This window comes from Azolla caroliniana, unplaced genomic scaffold (assembly GCF_043228905.1).
Source record: "Azolla caroliniana isolate FFs.n. ecotype wild unplaced genomic scaffold, voAzoCaro1.0.p SCAF_619, whole genome shotgun sequence".
Taxonomy (NCBI): domain Eukaryota; kingdom Viridiplantae; phylum Streptophyta; class Polypodiopsida; order Salviniales; family Salviniaceae; genus Azolla; species Azolla caroliniana.
Window position 1 is genome coordinate 1 of NW_028231054.1, and position 19,004 is coordinate 19,004.

The 19,004-nt window shown below is 37.4% G+C and overlaps 3 protein-coding genes across 3 annotated transcripts; 1 reads left to right on the forward strand and 2 right to left on the reverse strand.

Annotated features, from left to right (window-relative positions):
* Positions 1-476: 476 nt before the first annotated feature.
* Positions 477-1,635, reverse strand: LOC147847846 (uncharacterized; the record flags this gene model as incomplete). Its single annotated transcript, XM_087338787.1, has 3 exons — positions 1,583-1,635; positions 1,238-1,441; positions 477-557 (listed from the first exon to the last, which is right to left on the reverse strand). Coding segments are annotated over exons 1-3 (294 nt in total), but the record flags the coding sequence as incomplete, so codon positions are not given.
* A 3,493-nt stretch (positions 1,636-5,128) lies between these two features.
* On the forward strand, positions 5,129-7,398 carry LOC147847847 (arabinosyltransferase RRA3-like). The gene is made up of 3 exons (XM_087338788.1): positions 5,129-5,398; positions 5,896-6,995; positions 7,056-7,398. The coding sequence occupies exons 1-2, from the start codon at positions 5,255-5,257 to the stop codon at positions 6,979-6,981; spliced, it is 1,230 nt and encodes a 409-aa protein (XP_087194914.1). The 5' UTR covers positions 5,129-5,254; the 3' UTR covers positions 6,982-6,995; positions 7,056-7,398.
* Positions 7,399-7,661: 263 nt separating this feature from the next.
* LOC147847848 (uncharacterized) lies at positions 7,662-17,956 on the reverse strand. The gene is made up of 11 exons (XM_087338786.1): positions 17,924-17,956; positions 13,924-13,975; positions 13,698-13,781; positions 13,351-13,448; positions 12,556-12,627; positions 12,367-12,447; positions 12,183-12,278; positions 10,273-10,401; positions 10,080-10,169; positions 8,211-8,363; positions 7,662-7,769 (listed from the first exon to the last, which is right to left on the reverse strand). The coding sequence occupies exons 1-11, from the start codon at positions 17,954-17,956 to the stop codon at positions 7,662-7,664; spliced, it is 996 nt and encodes a 331-aa protein (XP_087194912.1).
* Positions 17,957-19,004: the final 1,048 nt, after the last annotated feature.

Below are 19,004 nucleotides of genomic sequence, written 5' to 3' on the forward strand. Positions count from 1 at the left end.
AGTCTCCTAGATCGCCACGTGTTCCCATGTGTCCCAACTCCTAGGATAACCAGTTTCCTACCTATCTTACCCTTAAAAACAATAAAAATAGCCATTATAATTGGTTTACAAGGCCATGTGTATAATAATTACTCCTCCATGGATTAATGTATTGGAGGCCATTCATGATATCCATGGATTATTGTATAGTGCTATCATATGTCTTTCATTTGTCTACAATCCATGCAATGGTTCCCAAAGTAACCATCATATTTCATTCTATACCAGCATAGATAATCTTGGTCTTTGGCAAAGTCGCAACTAATAATACAGGAAGCTCTTACTACATAAGAATCTGATCAATGAAATGCAAAATGGATATTCACATGACAATAAAAAGGTCAGTTCAAAGGCAGCAGGCAAAAATATATGTTGCTAAATGTACGTTCACAACAGAATACAAAAGCTTTGTTTGTGAATTGTAAGTGAAAATTGACCTTCAGATATCGAATTGCAGAGCTCAAATGCCATTCCTTTTCTTTTTCCCCATTAAAGCTAAAAAGTAGTAAGCTTGATTCCTGATTCAAATCATCCAAAAACAATACCAAATTTTAGCTATGAATAGCCCACACATTGACTATCACTAACAACACTAAAAAATAAAGAAACTCTGATAGGCCTTAATATCTTGATTCATCCCATGCATTAAAGTAAGTTCGTCTTATAGCCAAGACCTGGGTTATTCCCCTAAATTGTGCTTATTTACCACATTTTCCTACCATATTTTGTCCAAAAAAAGATACTACGTTAGTATTAAGAAAACCCCCCTAAGGCTAGACATAAAAATGTACCAAAGAGCCCTTATTTTCTAAATTCTAACCTTCGGTTTAAATAAATACTTCACCTTATCAGAAATCCGTCTATAAAATATGCCTCTGTCCCAGATGGCATGCAACTCCATATTCCTACCATATTCTTATTATTGGAAAGAAATTATACACATTGAAACTGGTCACACTTCTAATCTCTAGCTTATCATTTTCATGTGAGTTCCTATTCGTGCCATATCTTATTTATTTGATTCTGGCAGTATATATAATTTTCTTAGAATGAACAATGTTTCATAAATTTACAATTTTACTAAAGATCCTCAAAATGATAGCGTAAGAAATCAAAATTATTCACAATCATTGATGGTTTATAAACAATAAAAACATCTATGTCGTGGTTGCGGTTATAACTAGTTGAAATAGTTCACCTGGCATAATATAACATGAGCTGAGGTTAAAACAAGGAGACTATAATCAATGTCTGCAGTGATTTGAGTAGATATTTGATCATTTTCTTGTGTGTCATTGTTTTGATGAAGCTCATAGATGACAATTCTGCTTGGGAGTTGAACTGCCACCTTTTTCTGGTAAACTGCTATTTTAGATATATACTCACGACATTCAATTCTGACCTGAAACAGAGATGGATAAATAAGACATACTGGGAATGAAACTGGATGAAATCAAATCAGTTATTTTTCTAGTTTAACGTATGCTTCACATAAACAAGATTCAAGTTGGAACAAACTAGACTTCGTAAAATCTATGCCAACCATCATCATTTTAAGATACAATGTCTATTTTGGTCTCATAAACCATTTTGCCAGATAAAATTTTTGTGCATGGGCCACCCCCACTATACGACACTCTTTCTACAAATGTCCCAATATGGATTTACTACTGGGACTTCTTTAGATGGATACACATCTATCTCATGAGCTCCACTATCATGGGAAGCTTAGGACTTTTTTGCATTAGATAGATATTGAGACAGGCAGGTATGTACTCGAATCTGTGAAAGAATGGATCAGCCAATTATGCCATTGAGGGGTGAAATCTGAAAAACATTATGTCTGCCATTGTGCCATTTTTTATGAAATAAGGAGGAGATATCAGTGTCTCTCCAATCAAACCTTTGGCCCACTCCAAAAGGTAATGGAATACAAACAGCAATGGTGCTTGGGAGTGTTCTTGCTAGAACTTAGGAGGTATAGAGGGAAGTTGTTAAAAAGACAACAATACAACTTAGGAGGTATAGAGGGAACCATAATGAATTTCTTTAGATTCATCACTCCTTATCCTAGAAGTCAATCAAGAACTACAAAAGTAGATGCTAGAACAAGCCACTGAAAGGGGCTACTATAGATAAGAAAGTAGGAATGTCTCGTCCGCATAGACCATGATCATTTGTGCCATGGCTTTGTCATCTTTGTCATTGAGAAATAAAGACCATTATCACCCATTGAAGGAGATTCACATCCCTCGGAAATCTCTCCATCCTGGAGCAGGTTGTGTTGGAGGATTTTTGAAGACAAAAGTTTTGGAGGATTTTTGAGGACATTAATGTAACTTTCTTTCTTCAAATACAAATACCAATGGTGCTTGGTACTACTTATGCTAGAACTCAAGAGACACAAGTCGTTGTCATATATTAAAAGGGTTTAGAGTTTAGGCCTTTATTGGAGATACATTACAGGCTGAGGTCTCTATTGATCCAACTTTCGAATATTAAGTGTTTCAAAAATTGATCCTTTAGTACCCAATGTTTAGTTAAAATTATTATGGTTTCTTTTCTCAAATTTGAGACATTTAAGATATAACCTTTTGTTCAATCTTATTGGCTATTTTGGCATTTTTAAATCCATCAATACAATTTTTCTTTCTTTTTCTTTCTTGATAGATGCGTGACAAAATCTTCTTCAAAAGGTCAAAGAGGAATTGAATTTCTTAAAAGTAGGGAGTGAGTACCAAAAGACTAACAAAACAATACTATACTACAGAAATTAGTTTCAATAAATTTCACTTCCATGGTAATTTATACCTACCGTTCTTTTTCTCCTCAATGGAGGGTAATAAGTTTTGGGTCATTTAGCACAAGTTTGCACAGCTTGGCAGTGCAAGCATTTCCACACATTAGAGTGTATATGGTGAGATATTGCCTCCCGGAATAATTGGTTTGTTGAATATGGTGAGATATGCACCCAAATACAAAGAGAGGTCACCCATGGAATCATTAAATATTGACAGACAAAAGGGTTTAGGACATAAGTTAATTGTTGGACTAAAAAGAAATAATACAGGGCATTAGAGCAAGCAGGTTTCAGGAGCAAGTCTGTTCTTTCTCACCTACAACTTTTGGATTGCACATTGATGAGATTTCTGATTAGGGGAGCAGGACAAAGCTTTGCAGGAGTTTCAATAGCAATCTTATTGTATGTGAATGAATTGTAGCCATTTCAAATTCACATGAGAGACTATAGACCCATCTAGAAACAGTGATGCCTTTCTGTACGGCCAGATCTCTCAAAGTCAAGGTTGGAAAATCTGAGACATTTATAGGATATCAAACAAATGCATCCATTTTTCACATCTGATGGGTTGCTGGTAGAGTATGTAAAATCATATATACCCTTTGAAATCCCTTTTAAGGGCCCAAAATTCTCTGAGGAAGGCAGCAGATGCAGAGGTTTGCAACCTTGGGGTCATTGGTTAAAATCATATTACACATTATCAGGTGCAACCCATTAATAGTAGAACTAGGAACTTGACCGGTGGTCACTAAAGCCCTCTCCCAAGCAGTTAACCTCTGTAGAGATTGTGGGAACCTCTCACCCATGATTGGCACGTAACTGATACTCACCATTAAGTACCTGGCTCAAACTTCATAGTAGGGACATCGATGATCTTCCCCCTTCTAATACACCTTGCCTACCCCTTTTCAGATCTCAACACACAGAACCGGCTCATGTAATCAACACAGGCAGACATTGTGAAGCTGGAAAAAGAAGGAGTTTGGATGAATCAACTGTTCCCCTTAGGATCAAGCAAAGAATATATGCCTCCAAGTGTGAAGAAGTCTAGGCTGAAGGCTTGAAGCTGCAGGTCCGGTGTGCAGCAACACGATGTCAACGGTAGCTGCTGCTGCTCCATAACCATGTTGAGCTTGGGTTGGGATGGCTCAAGCCCAACCTAACCGTTTTGGGCCAAACTGTTTTGGGAATCGGTTCGGTTCAAGTTCGAAAACTCCCAAACCAGTTAAGGCTTAACTGGGCTTGGTTTGGGCAAGGCTAAACCGGTTAAGCCGAAAGTGAACCGTTGCCGATTCCTAGATTGCTTGCTGTTGGCAACTGCACTGGCCTGGGGACCCGGGAAGAGAGAGAGATAGAGAGGTTCCTCTAATTTGTAGGCCTCTAAGGCCATTTGGTCTTTACCTTGCTCCTTCGTCATACTTGATCTCGACCTAGCAATGTTGGGATCTTGCCGACCCAAAAACATCGATCATCGATTCGTAGGGTGGTGCCAAGGTGCTTCAAATTGGGTTTCTCCGACCCATGATTTCGCCAAAGGCCTATCTTCTTTCTCCACTAAGTCGTTTTTCCCCTTTTTGCATTTCCCCTTTTGCACCAAGCACACGTGCTTTCATCATCATGGGCGCTTGTATTATTGTCGGGTCACGAGTCTGTGTTGGGTGTACCTTGGATCTCTTCGTGTCTTCAGGTGCCAAGCCAATGGCCGAGCTTACACTTATTATCTTTCATCTACGTACACCTTGCTCAGGATTTAGAAAAAAAACCTGATGGCTACGATGAAGAAGATGAAATGAATCGTTTCAAGGTTGTGTCTTAGGAATCGGCAATGGTTCGTAGTTTGGGGGTTTCCAAACCTGGACCGGAACGGACCGGTTTCTATACCGGTTTGGACAAGCCGATTAAGCCTTACCCGGCTTGGTAACCAATTTGAGCAATCCCAAACCAAGTTCAAACCAGTTAAGGAAGCTCAAGCCTAAACCGAACCACCAAACCGCGCGATTTGGCGGTTCGGTTTAGGCTCGAGCCAAGCCGTTGCTGATTCCTACCATGTCTTTTCACTCGTACTAATCGAGTGACAATAACCGCAGAAGGACTATAAAAGAGAAGCACCTTGGTCTCAAGTGAACACAAAAATTGAAGAAGAAGAGATTAGGAGTGCAAGAGAATCATCACTTAAAAGAGAATTTACCAAAATAGCCCTTATTTTTCCAGAAAGTTTGAAAATGTTTTCATGTATGTACATATATTATATGCATACATATATAAATTGGGGGGTAGGCTGAGACAGAGCAGGGCCTTCGGAAGCCTGCAAGATCTCTGCGCGGAGATAGGCAGACAGCTGCACGCCTTGATCGATCGATCGATCGATCGATCGGTCGGTCTCTCTCCTCTGCCTGATACCCAGAGAAAGGATCCATGGGCAAGAAATTGGATGGAGGGGTTGCAGGGAGCAGGGGTTTGCGAGATGCTAGTAAAGTGTTGATCGCCGTGTCTTTGGGCACCCTCATGGGCCTCCTCTGGTCCTTCTACCAGCCCCACGGACTCTTCTCTCACTATCGGGTATGCCTGCAATCTTTCGACCTCTGTGTTCTTGTATGATAAAGAGTGACACACACACACACACACACACACACACAGAGCCCATATGGATGTAAGCACAGTTGGTAAGGTTCTGTGGCGAAGTCGAGAAGCTCATGCCTTCCAAGTTCCAACTCCTACATTCCACAGTGGCATCTAGTAAACTTAAGAAGAAATATGTATGGTATATATTAAGGAGGTGTGTAAGCCTAGCCTTTGAACCCCAAGGCCTAGGATTGGTAGAGTCTTGGTAGCATGGGCTATTTGTACCGAGTCTACAATTGAAATCAGTGTATATGATCAGGATCAGTATGTTATTGCTATCCTAGTAGGGATGTATGATAGATATGATCTGCGCAATTTCTGCCATAGTGTAAGTGTATGATTAGTTATTGAATTACTACTATAATGTGGATGCATGGAAAGATTTTAGAGAGAGAGAGAGTTATTTGTTTTTTCTTTGTTTTTGTTTTGCAAAGATGTCCTGTGAAAGAGAACCTCTAGGTCAAATCGACTCTTTGAAAGAAGAGCTGACAACACTCAAAGAGGAAAATACTGTTCTCAAAATAAACCTCAAGCAGATAGAGCAGCAGAAGGTAGCAGCCCTTCAACAGTTTGCTGCTCTTGGTCCACCGAAGAAGGCTGGAAAACTGGGTACAGTGAGAAGTCTGAGGACAAGTCCACCTGTGAAGCCCGATATGAGCGTGAATCCAGAACTTGCCAAGATCTTGGCCAAAATAGCCCCAAATCAAGAGCTCTTAGTTGGAATTGCTAATTACAATGTAAGAGAGATGGTGAGGGTGTGGTTCTCTTCAATAAAGAGTGCAGGTATCAGTAATTACCTCCTTGTGGCATTAGATGATCCGATTGCTGAATTCTGTCGATCAAACCAAGTGCCATTTTATCGGCGAGATGCCAGCATTCCAGATGCTCAGAAAGGAACTGGTGCTAACCATGCTATCTCAGGCCTTAAATTTCATCTCTTGAGAGAGTTTTTGGTGCTGGGATATAGTGTTCTGCTTTCTGATGTGGACATCCTCTTTTTTCAAAATCCCTTCTTACATCTCTATAGAGATTGTGATGTCGAATCCATGACAGATGGGGATACAAATTATACAGCATATGGTTATGATGATGTCTCAGATGATGCGAAGATGGGTTGGGCAAGGTTTGCCCATACTATGAGAATATGGGTATTTAACTCAGGGTTATTCTACATTAGGCCAACTGTTCCATCTATTGAATTGCTGGACCGTGTAACTACTCGGCTAGCAAAAGAAAAAGCATGGGATCAAGCGGTATTCAATGAGGAGCTCTTCTTTCCATCTCACCCGGGTTATGAAGGGCTTCATGCATCAAAGAGAGTTATGGATTACTACCTCTTTATGAACAGCAAAGTCATGTTCACAAAGATAAGGAAAGACCCTAGCTTTGACAATTTTCTGCCGGTTTCCTTGCACGTGAATTATCATCCAGATAAGTATGAACGGATGGTTGCCCTTGTGGAGTATTTTACCAAGGGAAAAAAAGATGCATTAAAGAGATTTCCCGATGGGTCAGAGTGAGATTATGAGTCAGAGTGAGATTATCAATGGGTCAAGAGTGAGATTATGAGTCAGAGTGAGATTATCAATGGCAGGAATATCAGACTGTACTGATAATCAACTTTTTTAGTGGTTTCTTGCTTGTACTTTGATAAGAATGTTACTCGTTGCAGGTGCTTCCCTTGCTTCAGAGACCTCTCCATTATCATTATGGATCTACCTATGTTAGAGATCTTTTGGAGACTACAAATTTCAATATATCTGACTCATACCGGTAGCAAGACTCTTTAGTCACTTTTTATCTTATTTACTTTTTTTTAACTTTAGAAACATTTTGGTTTGTTCTCAAAGGCGAGACAACAATTGAGATGTAATCTTTTGTTTGGTCTTACAGATCATTTCAGCCTCTTAAAAGATGTTAATATATCTTTGTCTCTCAGAATTGTGTCTTTATCTGTCAATTTTTATTTGTACTCAGATTTTTTAAAATTGACTCAGATCTTGTATCTAACGTTCATATTAACTAAAGGTTCCATTCTTTTTTGACTTATTCAATGTAAGGTCCTACCAAGTAGTGGGAAAAGAACATGTCACACTAATTAACTGATTGGCTGATTCAATATAAAACCGTACCATGTAAATAACTAGTGGAAAAAGAACATATCATACTAATTAACCAATGGCAATAAAGACTTAAATGGTTATTGAAACATACGAATACATGCCTTCTCATTGGAAATTAAATTTTGAACGATGACATCAGTCAAAGACTCTCGGAAGGCATACTGCTCTAGGTGTAGACCATGTATCTGTCACATAAAGGAATGATCCATTGTCAAATAATTAAAATTTAGAATGTTTGCACCACGTTTATCTTGGTCTATTGGTAAATTGAAAGAATAATCATTCTCGATAAAAATCTACTATATGTACAAACTAAGTGTACAGTTTACCAGATTAATTTTACCACTGTCATTAACAAGTTCATAGGGCCTACCAAATGGAAGTCAACTCTAGGAGAAAAGATAGATACATTGAAAATCGAAAGTAAAAAAGCTTATGTTCTTCCACATAAATAGGACGTCATGAGCTATTCATGCAATCAGCAACATAGTACTATACTGGAATTGGATATTATAGGAGAGAGAAGCTCTGAAGCCACATGAGATACTACTACAAGGGTGATGCTTGCCCTACGAGATATATATGTATATAATCAAGATTCGAAATATTTAAATCTGAAATCATACCTTCATGAATACTATCTGAACCATGGAAATGCAACCATCATTGCACGCAATAGCAACATAATCTTGTTTAGGATGTGATCTTACAACAGAGATCTGGTCCAATGTCTCGCACAGAATTGCAAGCTTAACACCTTCTTTTGTGTAGAATACAACCTGAAATTGTATATTATTAAAACACTTCCTACCCCAAAATTACAATAGCAAAGAATCTCACCTTATTTGTCGGGGAAAACTTAAATCATGCAAAAACCAGTCGCAAAGTTTCCATATACTCTTTAATAATGAGGTGAGTACACAATGGTATGCCATCATCAATTGCAAGGAGTATGGATAAGACTAAAGGTATTGATTCTAGGAGGTTTATTTTACCTTGGATCAGCACAGCACTTTCTTTTAGTAATTTACAATAAGCTTTTTCTCAGTCATTTTGTATAAGCTTCCGGTTTTTGTAGGTACAAAGAGGTATGCACTGGATCCTGGAGTTAATATCTCAATTGAAATGAGGATGATGGGATGCTAGTGCAGTTTAGGATATTCTTGGATAAAAACTAGAAGAGACTATACAGCACCTAGAAAAAGAAAAAACTGATTCACTTAAAGATAATAAATGGTGGGTTGGTCACCTCCTGATCCCAGACGAGATCTCTCCTGTCCAACACCAGAGACGGAATGTCCGTGATAACTTTCAAATATAGGTTCTCATTCACTATGGATAGAACCTAGAGAAACCTTTAGAAGGTTCTGTATCCTTTTGGGGTCCTCATATATCCTGCCCTCTTAAGCATTTTTTAAGGTTTGAATATATTCTGTCCAGATTCTGTAACGAAAATAACTTCTCCATCAAGTGTGCACACAAAAGACCAACACAGAGTAGAGCAGAAAAAAGCTCACATTGGGACGTGGTGAAGGTAATGAAGAGAAGTATATCACTCAAATTGTAAGTAATGCCCATGATAGGCTGACAAACCAACAAGCTGGCCCACATGTGACGAAAATCCTGAAACCTTCTAGCACCCGACCAATCAACTCTTCCTCGGATTTAAGGTCAAGCCAATTTAGTCATCCTTGTTAGCCATCCTATGAAGCATAGGTAATTCATGAGTAGCAATGATGAACAAAGAAAACTCGATGTGGACATCCCTGCCTGACTAATGTAAACAAATTACTGGATTTTGTAACCAAACCATGGAACTGATGTAAATTTAAGACGGGGCATACAGCATGCACACACCACATTTTGTATTGGCCCCAATACAAGAATTCAACTTATTTGAGCATAAGTATTTTCTAAATCTAGAATTGGCATAAAATTGTAATGTTTTGTATAATTTAATCCACGCCATTTGTATAACTAAATTGTGTGCAATGTCCATTCCCCATCTAAATCCATAGTCACTAGGATGAACTAATGATGTTGACATTTCTGCACAATGATGGTAATGACTGCAATGAAAAATTATATCATCCATTGAAAGTTTCTTCCGCTGAGTAAACATGCCAGGATTTGCAAGTTTAGGTAAAAGCTAATGAGCCCAACCTTATATAAATTTGAAATCATGCCAGATCACAATGAAACAATAACTGGTGTCTTATGTCGACAGCATAAAATTTTAAGGATTCATCAGTAAGGCCATCCTATCTCAAACTCTATCCAGCAGAAAAGTGAGAAACCACATAGTTTGTCATCAAAATTTTCCAGGGACATGATCTCTCACGCTGCATCATATAGATCTTCTCCTCATTGTCCAGCTCTATCATCCTTTAATGGATTCCCAGTTTCCGTAAGTGCATCATTTACAATCCTACAATCACATTCATTGGACCAACATTGACTACAGAGTTATAAAGGTAGGTGAGGGTGTAATCTACCTGCCTGTTGGAGCCACCAATACAAATAAATTGTGTACCATAGTAACACAATGAACAAGAGTTAAAACCAAGGTTGTTATCCTTTCCAACCTGTCAAAAGAATGAGATGGCAACAGAGTTTCTGTTAAGTTTCAACCAGAAATAATCCTGAAACTGTGGAATTTTCCGTATCTACCACATGAAAATAGCAAACCTGCTTGCCTGATAAGTCGTAGAAAGACAAAGTTCCGTCCATACAGCCAATAGATAGAGTACTAGATGTCTTATTTTTTGTTACATTCCATTGTAATGCACAGACAGCAGAACTTCTCTCAATTTTCATCTGCTCTCACCGAAAAATATAAAGCAAAGATGTTATATTTGCCATTCTCTAAAGAATCTCCAATAGAATCTCAACAGAATTTCCAAAACACATGAAGTTTAACACCATCAAACTATGCACATTATTAATCTTTTTTCTTTCAAAGTATTCATTGCTGTTCTCCCATGAAGCTATCATCAAATCATGCTGCAACGACCTCAAAAACTAATCCAAATTACAGTGAACATGTTGCACATGCAAAATACAGTTCTCAGCAAACAATCTTCAACAAAAGACCACCTACATGAGCCTTCTCAAAAGGAAAATAAAATAAACCTCTTTTATAGATTAAAAAAATTGTACATTGTGTTCCGAATGTTCATTTCGGGTTAAAACTTTGATTCCAAGAACAAACATGGAACCCATGAACGCAATCAACTCAATGAATGGTGAATCACATCTTGGTTGCCTCTCCTTCTCTAACTGTTTTTTAATATCGTAATCAGACTTTATGAGTATTGTGCAACAAGAATATTAGCAGAACATGGTGATCATTTGAATAATAGATTAAACAACCCAAAAACAACTACAGCCAATATGACATTGAGAGAACCTAGTCAGAAATAGCCACTGGCTATCTTTGCAAATATAAAAAATCATGCTGAAACTAAAGAATTCTGGTTACTTTAATCATGTGGGGATGGGTTGTTCCCCATGATCTCAGAATAGGTATTAAAAATCTATTTTCCATCTCTCACTAGGATATGAGTGAATCTCATAGAGAGAAAAATCCAGCACGCCCACCATCCATCCCTTGAAGGAAAATGTTCTCAAAAAAAGTCGTATTTGTCCTCTAAAAGATGTAGAAAAAAAATATGTAAGTAGTGTTTGTAGTTGAATCTGTTTGGATGGATATACAGATTATTTGAGAGAATTGATTGGGTGAATATAGAAATTATAAAAACTCTTGGATCATGAGATCTGTTACCTGTAGCATGCAAAGAATGCTAACCCACCACTTTAATGCAAGATTATTAATGTAATGACTTGTTTCAGCGTTTCTGTTTGATAGTGAAAGCTATGCTTGTGTTCTAACGGCCAGTTTTACCTTCATGTTGAATAAGCAAGCTTCAACCACAGAATTTGACAGACTGTTGATTCCCTGATTCTCGTAAAGTGAATATGATTCACACATAATGAACATTTCATTACATCAGGACAATCAATTTAACTACTACTAGATTGCTTACACATCTCCCAGCTTGGCCCCCCACATTCTGTCTTCTAAATTCGAACTGCTCTTAGTATTGTGGACACATTTTTTCTTTTTCCCAAATTTCCTCTAGGAAAATAAAAAGTATATAATTAATTTGTTTTAGGCTTCAATAAGAAACAGTAGATGGAGAGAGAGCAATTTCTCGAGAATGAAATATTCTATTGTAATTCTCTATCTTAATGGAGAGAAAACAAAATTTTACAAAATCTACTTTGAAAAAAAATCACGAGAATTTGAATGATTTACACATTACTGGGATATAGTTTGTCTCCTTCATTACCATCACAATTGCTTCTTGCAGGCCTCACAATCATTCTTACAACTTCTAGACAAATGGAATTATACAATGACTCTACTAATATATCAAAATCTTTATAAAGTTGATTTATAATGTCTGAAAAGAATCTTTTCATTTACTATTATTTAATATTACTCTATCAAAATCTCTGAACAATTCCACATGGAAGACCTTGAAATTTTCCTCATTATCAAACCTTACAGGTCGATAGAAATTCCATTTTCTTACCTGCTCAACGCCATTTTTATCGCATATCAAAACTTGTCCATTATACATGCCCAAAGCTAATTTTTGTCCATCACCAGTCCATGAGAGTGATAACACCTGCTATCAAGAAGTTTCTTCTCTTTGTAACAATCACATTTTATAGGTGGAGTATTAGTAGTTTCAATGGACACGTATCGAATCCCACCTTTGACACAGTCTTGTGTTTTAAAACAGTCTTCTGCTCTGGAGACCAGATACCAAAATCACTGCATGTCCCACTTGCCAACTATGATTTTAGAGAAATTAGAAAAATGTGTGTAAATATGTGGTCCAGAATGTTTCCTCTATGCAATAAAACAAAAATTTAAGAACGTAAAATTAGAAATCTGGTTACCTGCTGAGTGACAGGATTATATGCAAGACACTGCACGCGATCATTGTGACTAAACTTCAGAATACCCTCTGCCTGGACAGAGACCATATTCAAACACTTACACAAGCAAGGAAACGGTAAGAAGAGAGCAAACGTATCTGTTAAGAAATGTAAGTGGTCAATATTCAAGGGGTTCTATCTATATAAGCAACCTATATGATCATGATTTGATGAAAATGAAAATCTCAAAGTAAAAATTACACTGAGTCATCCCCACATAAAATACGAGATCAATTTCAGAAGACTAGTCAGTCAAGTCACAAAAATATTTTCCAGAGATTATGAATAAACTATATTTCATTGGTAAGTATGTTATGAGTTATCTTCTGTAGGAATCATGAAATATGTAGGCACAGGATGTTAAGGCAGAATTGCAATGTGATGAGATTGAAGAATGACAGAAGTTTCATTCTATTACCTCCCCCTCTCCCCTTCCAAACGAAACAAAACTTGTATTTTTAACTAATAGAAGATGTATCTAACTCATAAAATATAATCCAGACGGATTTTATATATATTTTATTACTTTATGGAATCTGCAAGAGACAAGAATATAGCCCCATCAATTACTTTAATGAACCCATTGCCTCCAGAGATACATATACACCATTCAAGAAGAATAGAAATCTCAATCACTTCACATCAAACTTTGGAATACACCCAGAATATAATACAGACAGAGATAAACAAAGGTGCAGGGCATTATTCGCAGATAGCTGAATTCATAGAGCGTCACATATTAAGATGAACACAAACCTTGTAATTCCATATAATGACAGTCTTGTCAGCTCCTCCTGAAGCAAATCGTTTTCCATCCCGTGAATAGGAAACACAGAGAACAATATCTTTATGTCCTGAGGAAATAGAGAAACAGAAATTAAATCCAATGAACTCTGATAATGAAACATTACAAGAGTTGGAAGATGCAGAACAGAAGCACTGGTTTTCCATCAAGTTCCCAGAAAATTTTACTTTGCAATTCCTCCATCATTTCTCATGTTGTGAACCAGATTTTGCAAAATTTTAGATCTCTACAATAAAATCCTTTGTGCATTACAAAAGTGGGTAGCCATATTACTAGTACTCTAAAGTGTGCAACTGACCCTTAAGGGAGTGAAGAAGATCGCCTTCAATTGCATCATATACAAGCACACGGCAACCAACTGCTGCAACAAGTTGACTGCCATCTGATTCAAACAAACGTTGCTCACATCTCTAAACCACCAAAAGATTTAAAAGTACAAGATGTCTTTCTAAAACACAAAGCAACAGAACTTATATAGCGTGAATGAAGTGAAAAAGCATTACATTAGAATGATAAAGCTTTACCTGGTCGAAATGCAATATCATTGCATGCACATTGTATTCCCTCGTGAGTATGCTGAAATAATTCCAAATAAAAGCTCTGAATGTTAAGTGCTTACCCAATGAGATTATCTGTTACCTTAGGCAATTTAACTGATTTAATTACATTTTTTTGGGTATGTTGTTCTAGAATATGAGACAACATTTCAAGGTGTAATCTCTCATTCCATTCATAGCCCATTTCAGCCTTCTTAAAACACATTAATATATCCTTCTTTCTTTCATAAACCATTGTTGCATTTGAGCATACGACAATGAACATCTCCATGTTCTAGATATAATCCAGGGAGAGATGGGAGCAGCCCCTATAATCATCGAGTCATTATTCTGATCAGTGACCTGTATCCAACGACTTTGGGAGCTCCCTAAAGAAGGTACTCGAGTTGGCACTTATGTCATCGAAACAACTCACTGAACATAGAGAAGTTCACTGTTGGTATGCTAAAATGCAATTGTAGTTCGAGACATATGGCATAAGCTCAAATGCACTACCCCTTTTCCAATGTACCTTGGGTTTTCCCCATCTAAACATTACCAAAGTAGAAAAGAATAGAGTGATCCAAGCTGATATTATTAACTTGGAAAACAAGATAACATGGAACAGCCCCAAACTATTGCTTGGTAGGAAGATGGCCCATTATAAGACACTTTTTACACACATCGGAGGATGGATTCATCATCAGGCTATTTTATATGGAGATACATTTATCTTATGTGTTGTGCAGTGTGATTTGCTGAAGTGAAATTCATCACATCAATTAGAGATTGCAGTAGGCAGATATGCACGAATATCTCTAGAATTTCCCAACTGTGTCATCAAGAAATGGAATCCGACGCTACTATGTTTGCCACTGTAGTGATTTTTATGAAATGAGAGGGAGATACCATTGCCTCTTTAAGCAAGGATTTAGCCCACTACACAAGGTAATGGAATATGAGGACTAATCGTGCTTGGGACTTTTCTTGCTAGAACTCAAGAGACACAGGGAAACATTAATAAAGCTCATCAACAAAGAACAATCACAACTTCTTTAGCCCCATCACTCCTACTCATGCTACAAGTCAATCAAGGGCTACACAAATGGGCTCTTGACCAGGACATGATGAAGGGGTTATTATAGATCAGGCAATAGCAATTTGTCGTGCACGTAAGCCCCAACCCCATGCACCACAATCTCACCACCCTTGCCATTGAATGATAAAGGCCATTATCTCCCGCCTTCGCAAGTGCTTCCCTCACTTCGGAGACCTCTCCATTCTGGGTTGACCTATGCTAGAGATCTTCGAAGACAAAAATTACAATATATCTAACTGAGAATCTTACATGTGCCAATAACAAGATTCTTTAGTTATTTACTTTTTTTACTAAGTAACATCTAGTTATTTTGATTTGTTGTTTCAAAGGCAATACAACACTTAAATGTAATCTCTTGTTTGGTCTTATAGGCCATTTTGGCTTCTTAAAAGACATTAACATATCTTTCTTTCTTAAAAATAGAAGTACTCATTTTACTAGGTAGACCCTATTCGATTTCATCGGCCATTCTCTGTTCAGACTCATGTAATCTCTCATTCAGTTGCATAAGCCATCTTTGCCTATTACAAGACATTAACATGTTTTTCTCACTTAAACATAGCACATACTTTAAAGGTAGACTTTAAGTAGTTTGATGATTAGATTCTGGTATTTATTCTTAGATGAGTCATCATTCGGGTGTAATCTGCTGTTGAGTCTCAGAAGCAATTCTTTGTCTCAGGGTCTACATCTCAAGTTATATTTTACACTGCATCTCCCATATACCTTGAACCCATTCTCCTTATTTCATTGTACTTTGATAACAGCCTTGAGAAGCTATCTTATTTAGGTATACTTTAGTTTTCCCTTGTCTTCCCAAACAGTTTAGAAGATTCTCACGGACCTATAATGTTTGGTCACATAGGTCAGTTTGGCCTTTTGAGGATGTTAATATAAAATTTTGTTTTATTTTTGCCCTAAGCGTCAAGAAATTTTCTTGTCTTTCATCTTCTTCCCTTGAAAAGCAAGTAGAAGCTCATTCCAAACAATTACCAAGGTATACACTATACTCCCATTTAGCTTGTATCCATGGTCCTTATGTTATTGTACTTAAATAACAGCCTTGTTATACAGGGAAGCTACCTAATATAGATAGAATTTAAATTTTCCTTTATTTTCACCAGACATTCTGGAAATTTCACATGGCATAACTTTTATTCCATAGGTCACTTTGTCGTTTTGAAGATGTTACTATAACATTTCATTTCATTTCTGCCCACGATGTCAAGAAAACTTGTTGTCTTTCATCTTCTTCCCTTGAAGAACAAGTAAAAGCTCACTCCAAATAGTGACCAAGGTATACGTTAAGGTTGTCGTCACAAATGATAACTAATGTGCATGTCATAAAATGAGAGTCATAAGTTGACTTCACTCCCACACTCCGTGGGCACATTAGGAGATCCAAAAGCAATGATAGAGCATGATATCACGTCTTCCAGACGTGGGGTCATGCCCAATCCTAGTAGTGTCAGCATCAAATGACTAGAAGCTATCCCACACGTGACATAAAAAAAGATGATCGAGCCCAGAATGAATGTGATATTGTAACAGTATGTGAATGGCTGTGCTAATCAATCTGTTTATGCCGCACCACGGTAGGGCTCCCCCTTTTTTTGTACGAAATAATAACTTACTGTATTGACTCCCACTCCTGTAACCCCTATCCCGAGTATCACAAGTGGCATCATCCTCCAAAACATACAAACACTGAACATGGATCAAATATTGCATCAAAAACTTCTGGAAGCTGAGAATATGAGGAAACTCCCCTAGAATATCGTGAGTGCAAACCATCCAGCATGTTTAAGAAGAGTTAACTGAAACGCGGAATTGTCATGAAAGCCTTGAAGTATGTTATTGGCAATAGTAAAATAGCAGTCAAGGGGCTTGAAATTCCACTAATGTTTAGCAAAATATCTTAAGATATTTTCCAACTATGATATTCATATTCCAGATTAGGATCCGACATTATGAGCTCCTGCAAGTGAAGCAAAGCATACCTAGCAAGGTGTATCACATATGTTGATCCTGACCTAGAGAAGCTCATAATGTTGAACATTTATACATGGAACCTCATCTTTTCTAAGGTCATAATGTCGAGCACTGTACGGAAATTGGGATCTCTGCTACAGTCCAATATGTCTAAAACTTCTTGTGAATGTGTCTTTAAACATCTTGTACAATTTAATTGTTATATTGTTGTAGTTGTACTCCAAACTATATTAACCACCTCTGCCATATCATTTTAGCAATACCCAAATTTATTGTGAATTTGATTCTCAACCTCGTATATGATTAACCTTCGTATTGTGGTAATTAATACTTCAGCTATGTTAACCACCTCCACCATATCCTTCTTACCAACACCAAAATGGAAAGAGGCAGAAATACATGCTTCTAATTTCGGGGCATACATGAAATTTTGTGTACTAACTTATACGCATTTCTTCATCAAAGATGCCAAATTCACCAATAAGCTAGACTCTAAACCATGAATCCTTACTGAAGTCGAGGCGACAGGTTCATCAATTTCTACAGAGCTTGTGCATCATTTCGAGAAAGATACGCTCAAATTCAAAATCAAATCCAATTTCAAACCCTCTCTCTCAGGTTTTTTTTCCGTACTTTGATTTCTTCCTGAAAGATTATACCTACACGTTAAACCATGAATTTTTGTTGAACTGAAGGCAAGAAGGGCCAGTATCCTAGATCAATGTTACAGAGCTTATGCATCATTTTGTAGAATATATGCTCAAAATAAAAATCAAAACAAAAACCAAAGCTAAAATCCAATAGAAATTCAAAATTTTTAAATTTTCAAATTCCATTTCTCTCTCTATATAAATATATCTATCTATCTATCTCTCGGAGTTTTTGATTCATAATTACCCCGCGATCAGACCAAGCGAGAAGCGCCCTCATGGAATTGTGGATAGTTAATTGGGCAGAAAGGAAGGATTTGAGAAATCTGTGTAGTAGTAGTAGTAGTAGTAGTAGTAGGAAAGATCTGTGGCAGGAGGGAGTCAGGTAAAACAAAAGGGAAGAGGAACGTAGAAGAAAGAAAGGTTTCTTGCAAGGTGGTCTCTCTCTCTCTCTCTTCATTGGCCAAATTTGGTCTTAGAAGACGTTAATGTTTCTTTCTTTCTCTCTCTCTTTACTAAATTTAATGACTTTTTGTGGGCCTAAATAATGGCTTCTCACGGGCCAAATTTGGTCTAAATTTGGTCTTAGAACACATGAATATATCTTTCTTTCTCTCTCTCTCTCACTTTTTCAGTAAATAATGGCTTTCATATAGAACCCTTTTAGGGAGCTAAATAGTGCTCTACTACGACTAGCAATCGGCAATGGTTTGGTTTGGTTTGAACTGAACGGTTTGGTTTGGTTTCATTACTAAAGAAGAAAACACCACCATGGCGCGACTAACTTACAAGCTACTACAATGTAGAGAACCCTTTTAAGGAGCTAAATACTACTCCACGACGACTAACAATCGGCAACGGCTTGGTTTTGGTTTGAACTGAATGGTTTGGTTTGGTTTGGTTACTAAAGAAGAAAACACCACCATGGCGCGACTAGCTTACAAGCTACTACAATGTATAGAACCCTTTTAGGGAGCTAAATACTACTCTACTACGACTAACAATCGGCAATGGTTTGGTTTGGGTTTGAACTGAACGGTTTGGTTTGGTTTCATTACTAAAGAAGAAAACACCACCATGGCGCGACTAACTTACAAGCTACTACAATGTAGAGAACCCTTTTAAGGAGCTAAATACTACTCCACGACGACTAACAATCGGCAACGGCTTGGTTTTGGTTTGAACTGAATGGTTTGGTTTGGTTTGGTTACTAAAGAAGAAAACACCACCATGGCGCGACTAGCTTACAAGCTACTACAATGTATAGAACCCTTTTAGGGAGCTAAATACTACTCTACTACGACTAACAATAGTACTCTGCGTTGACT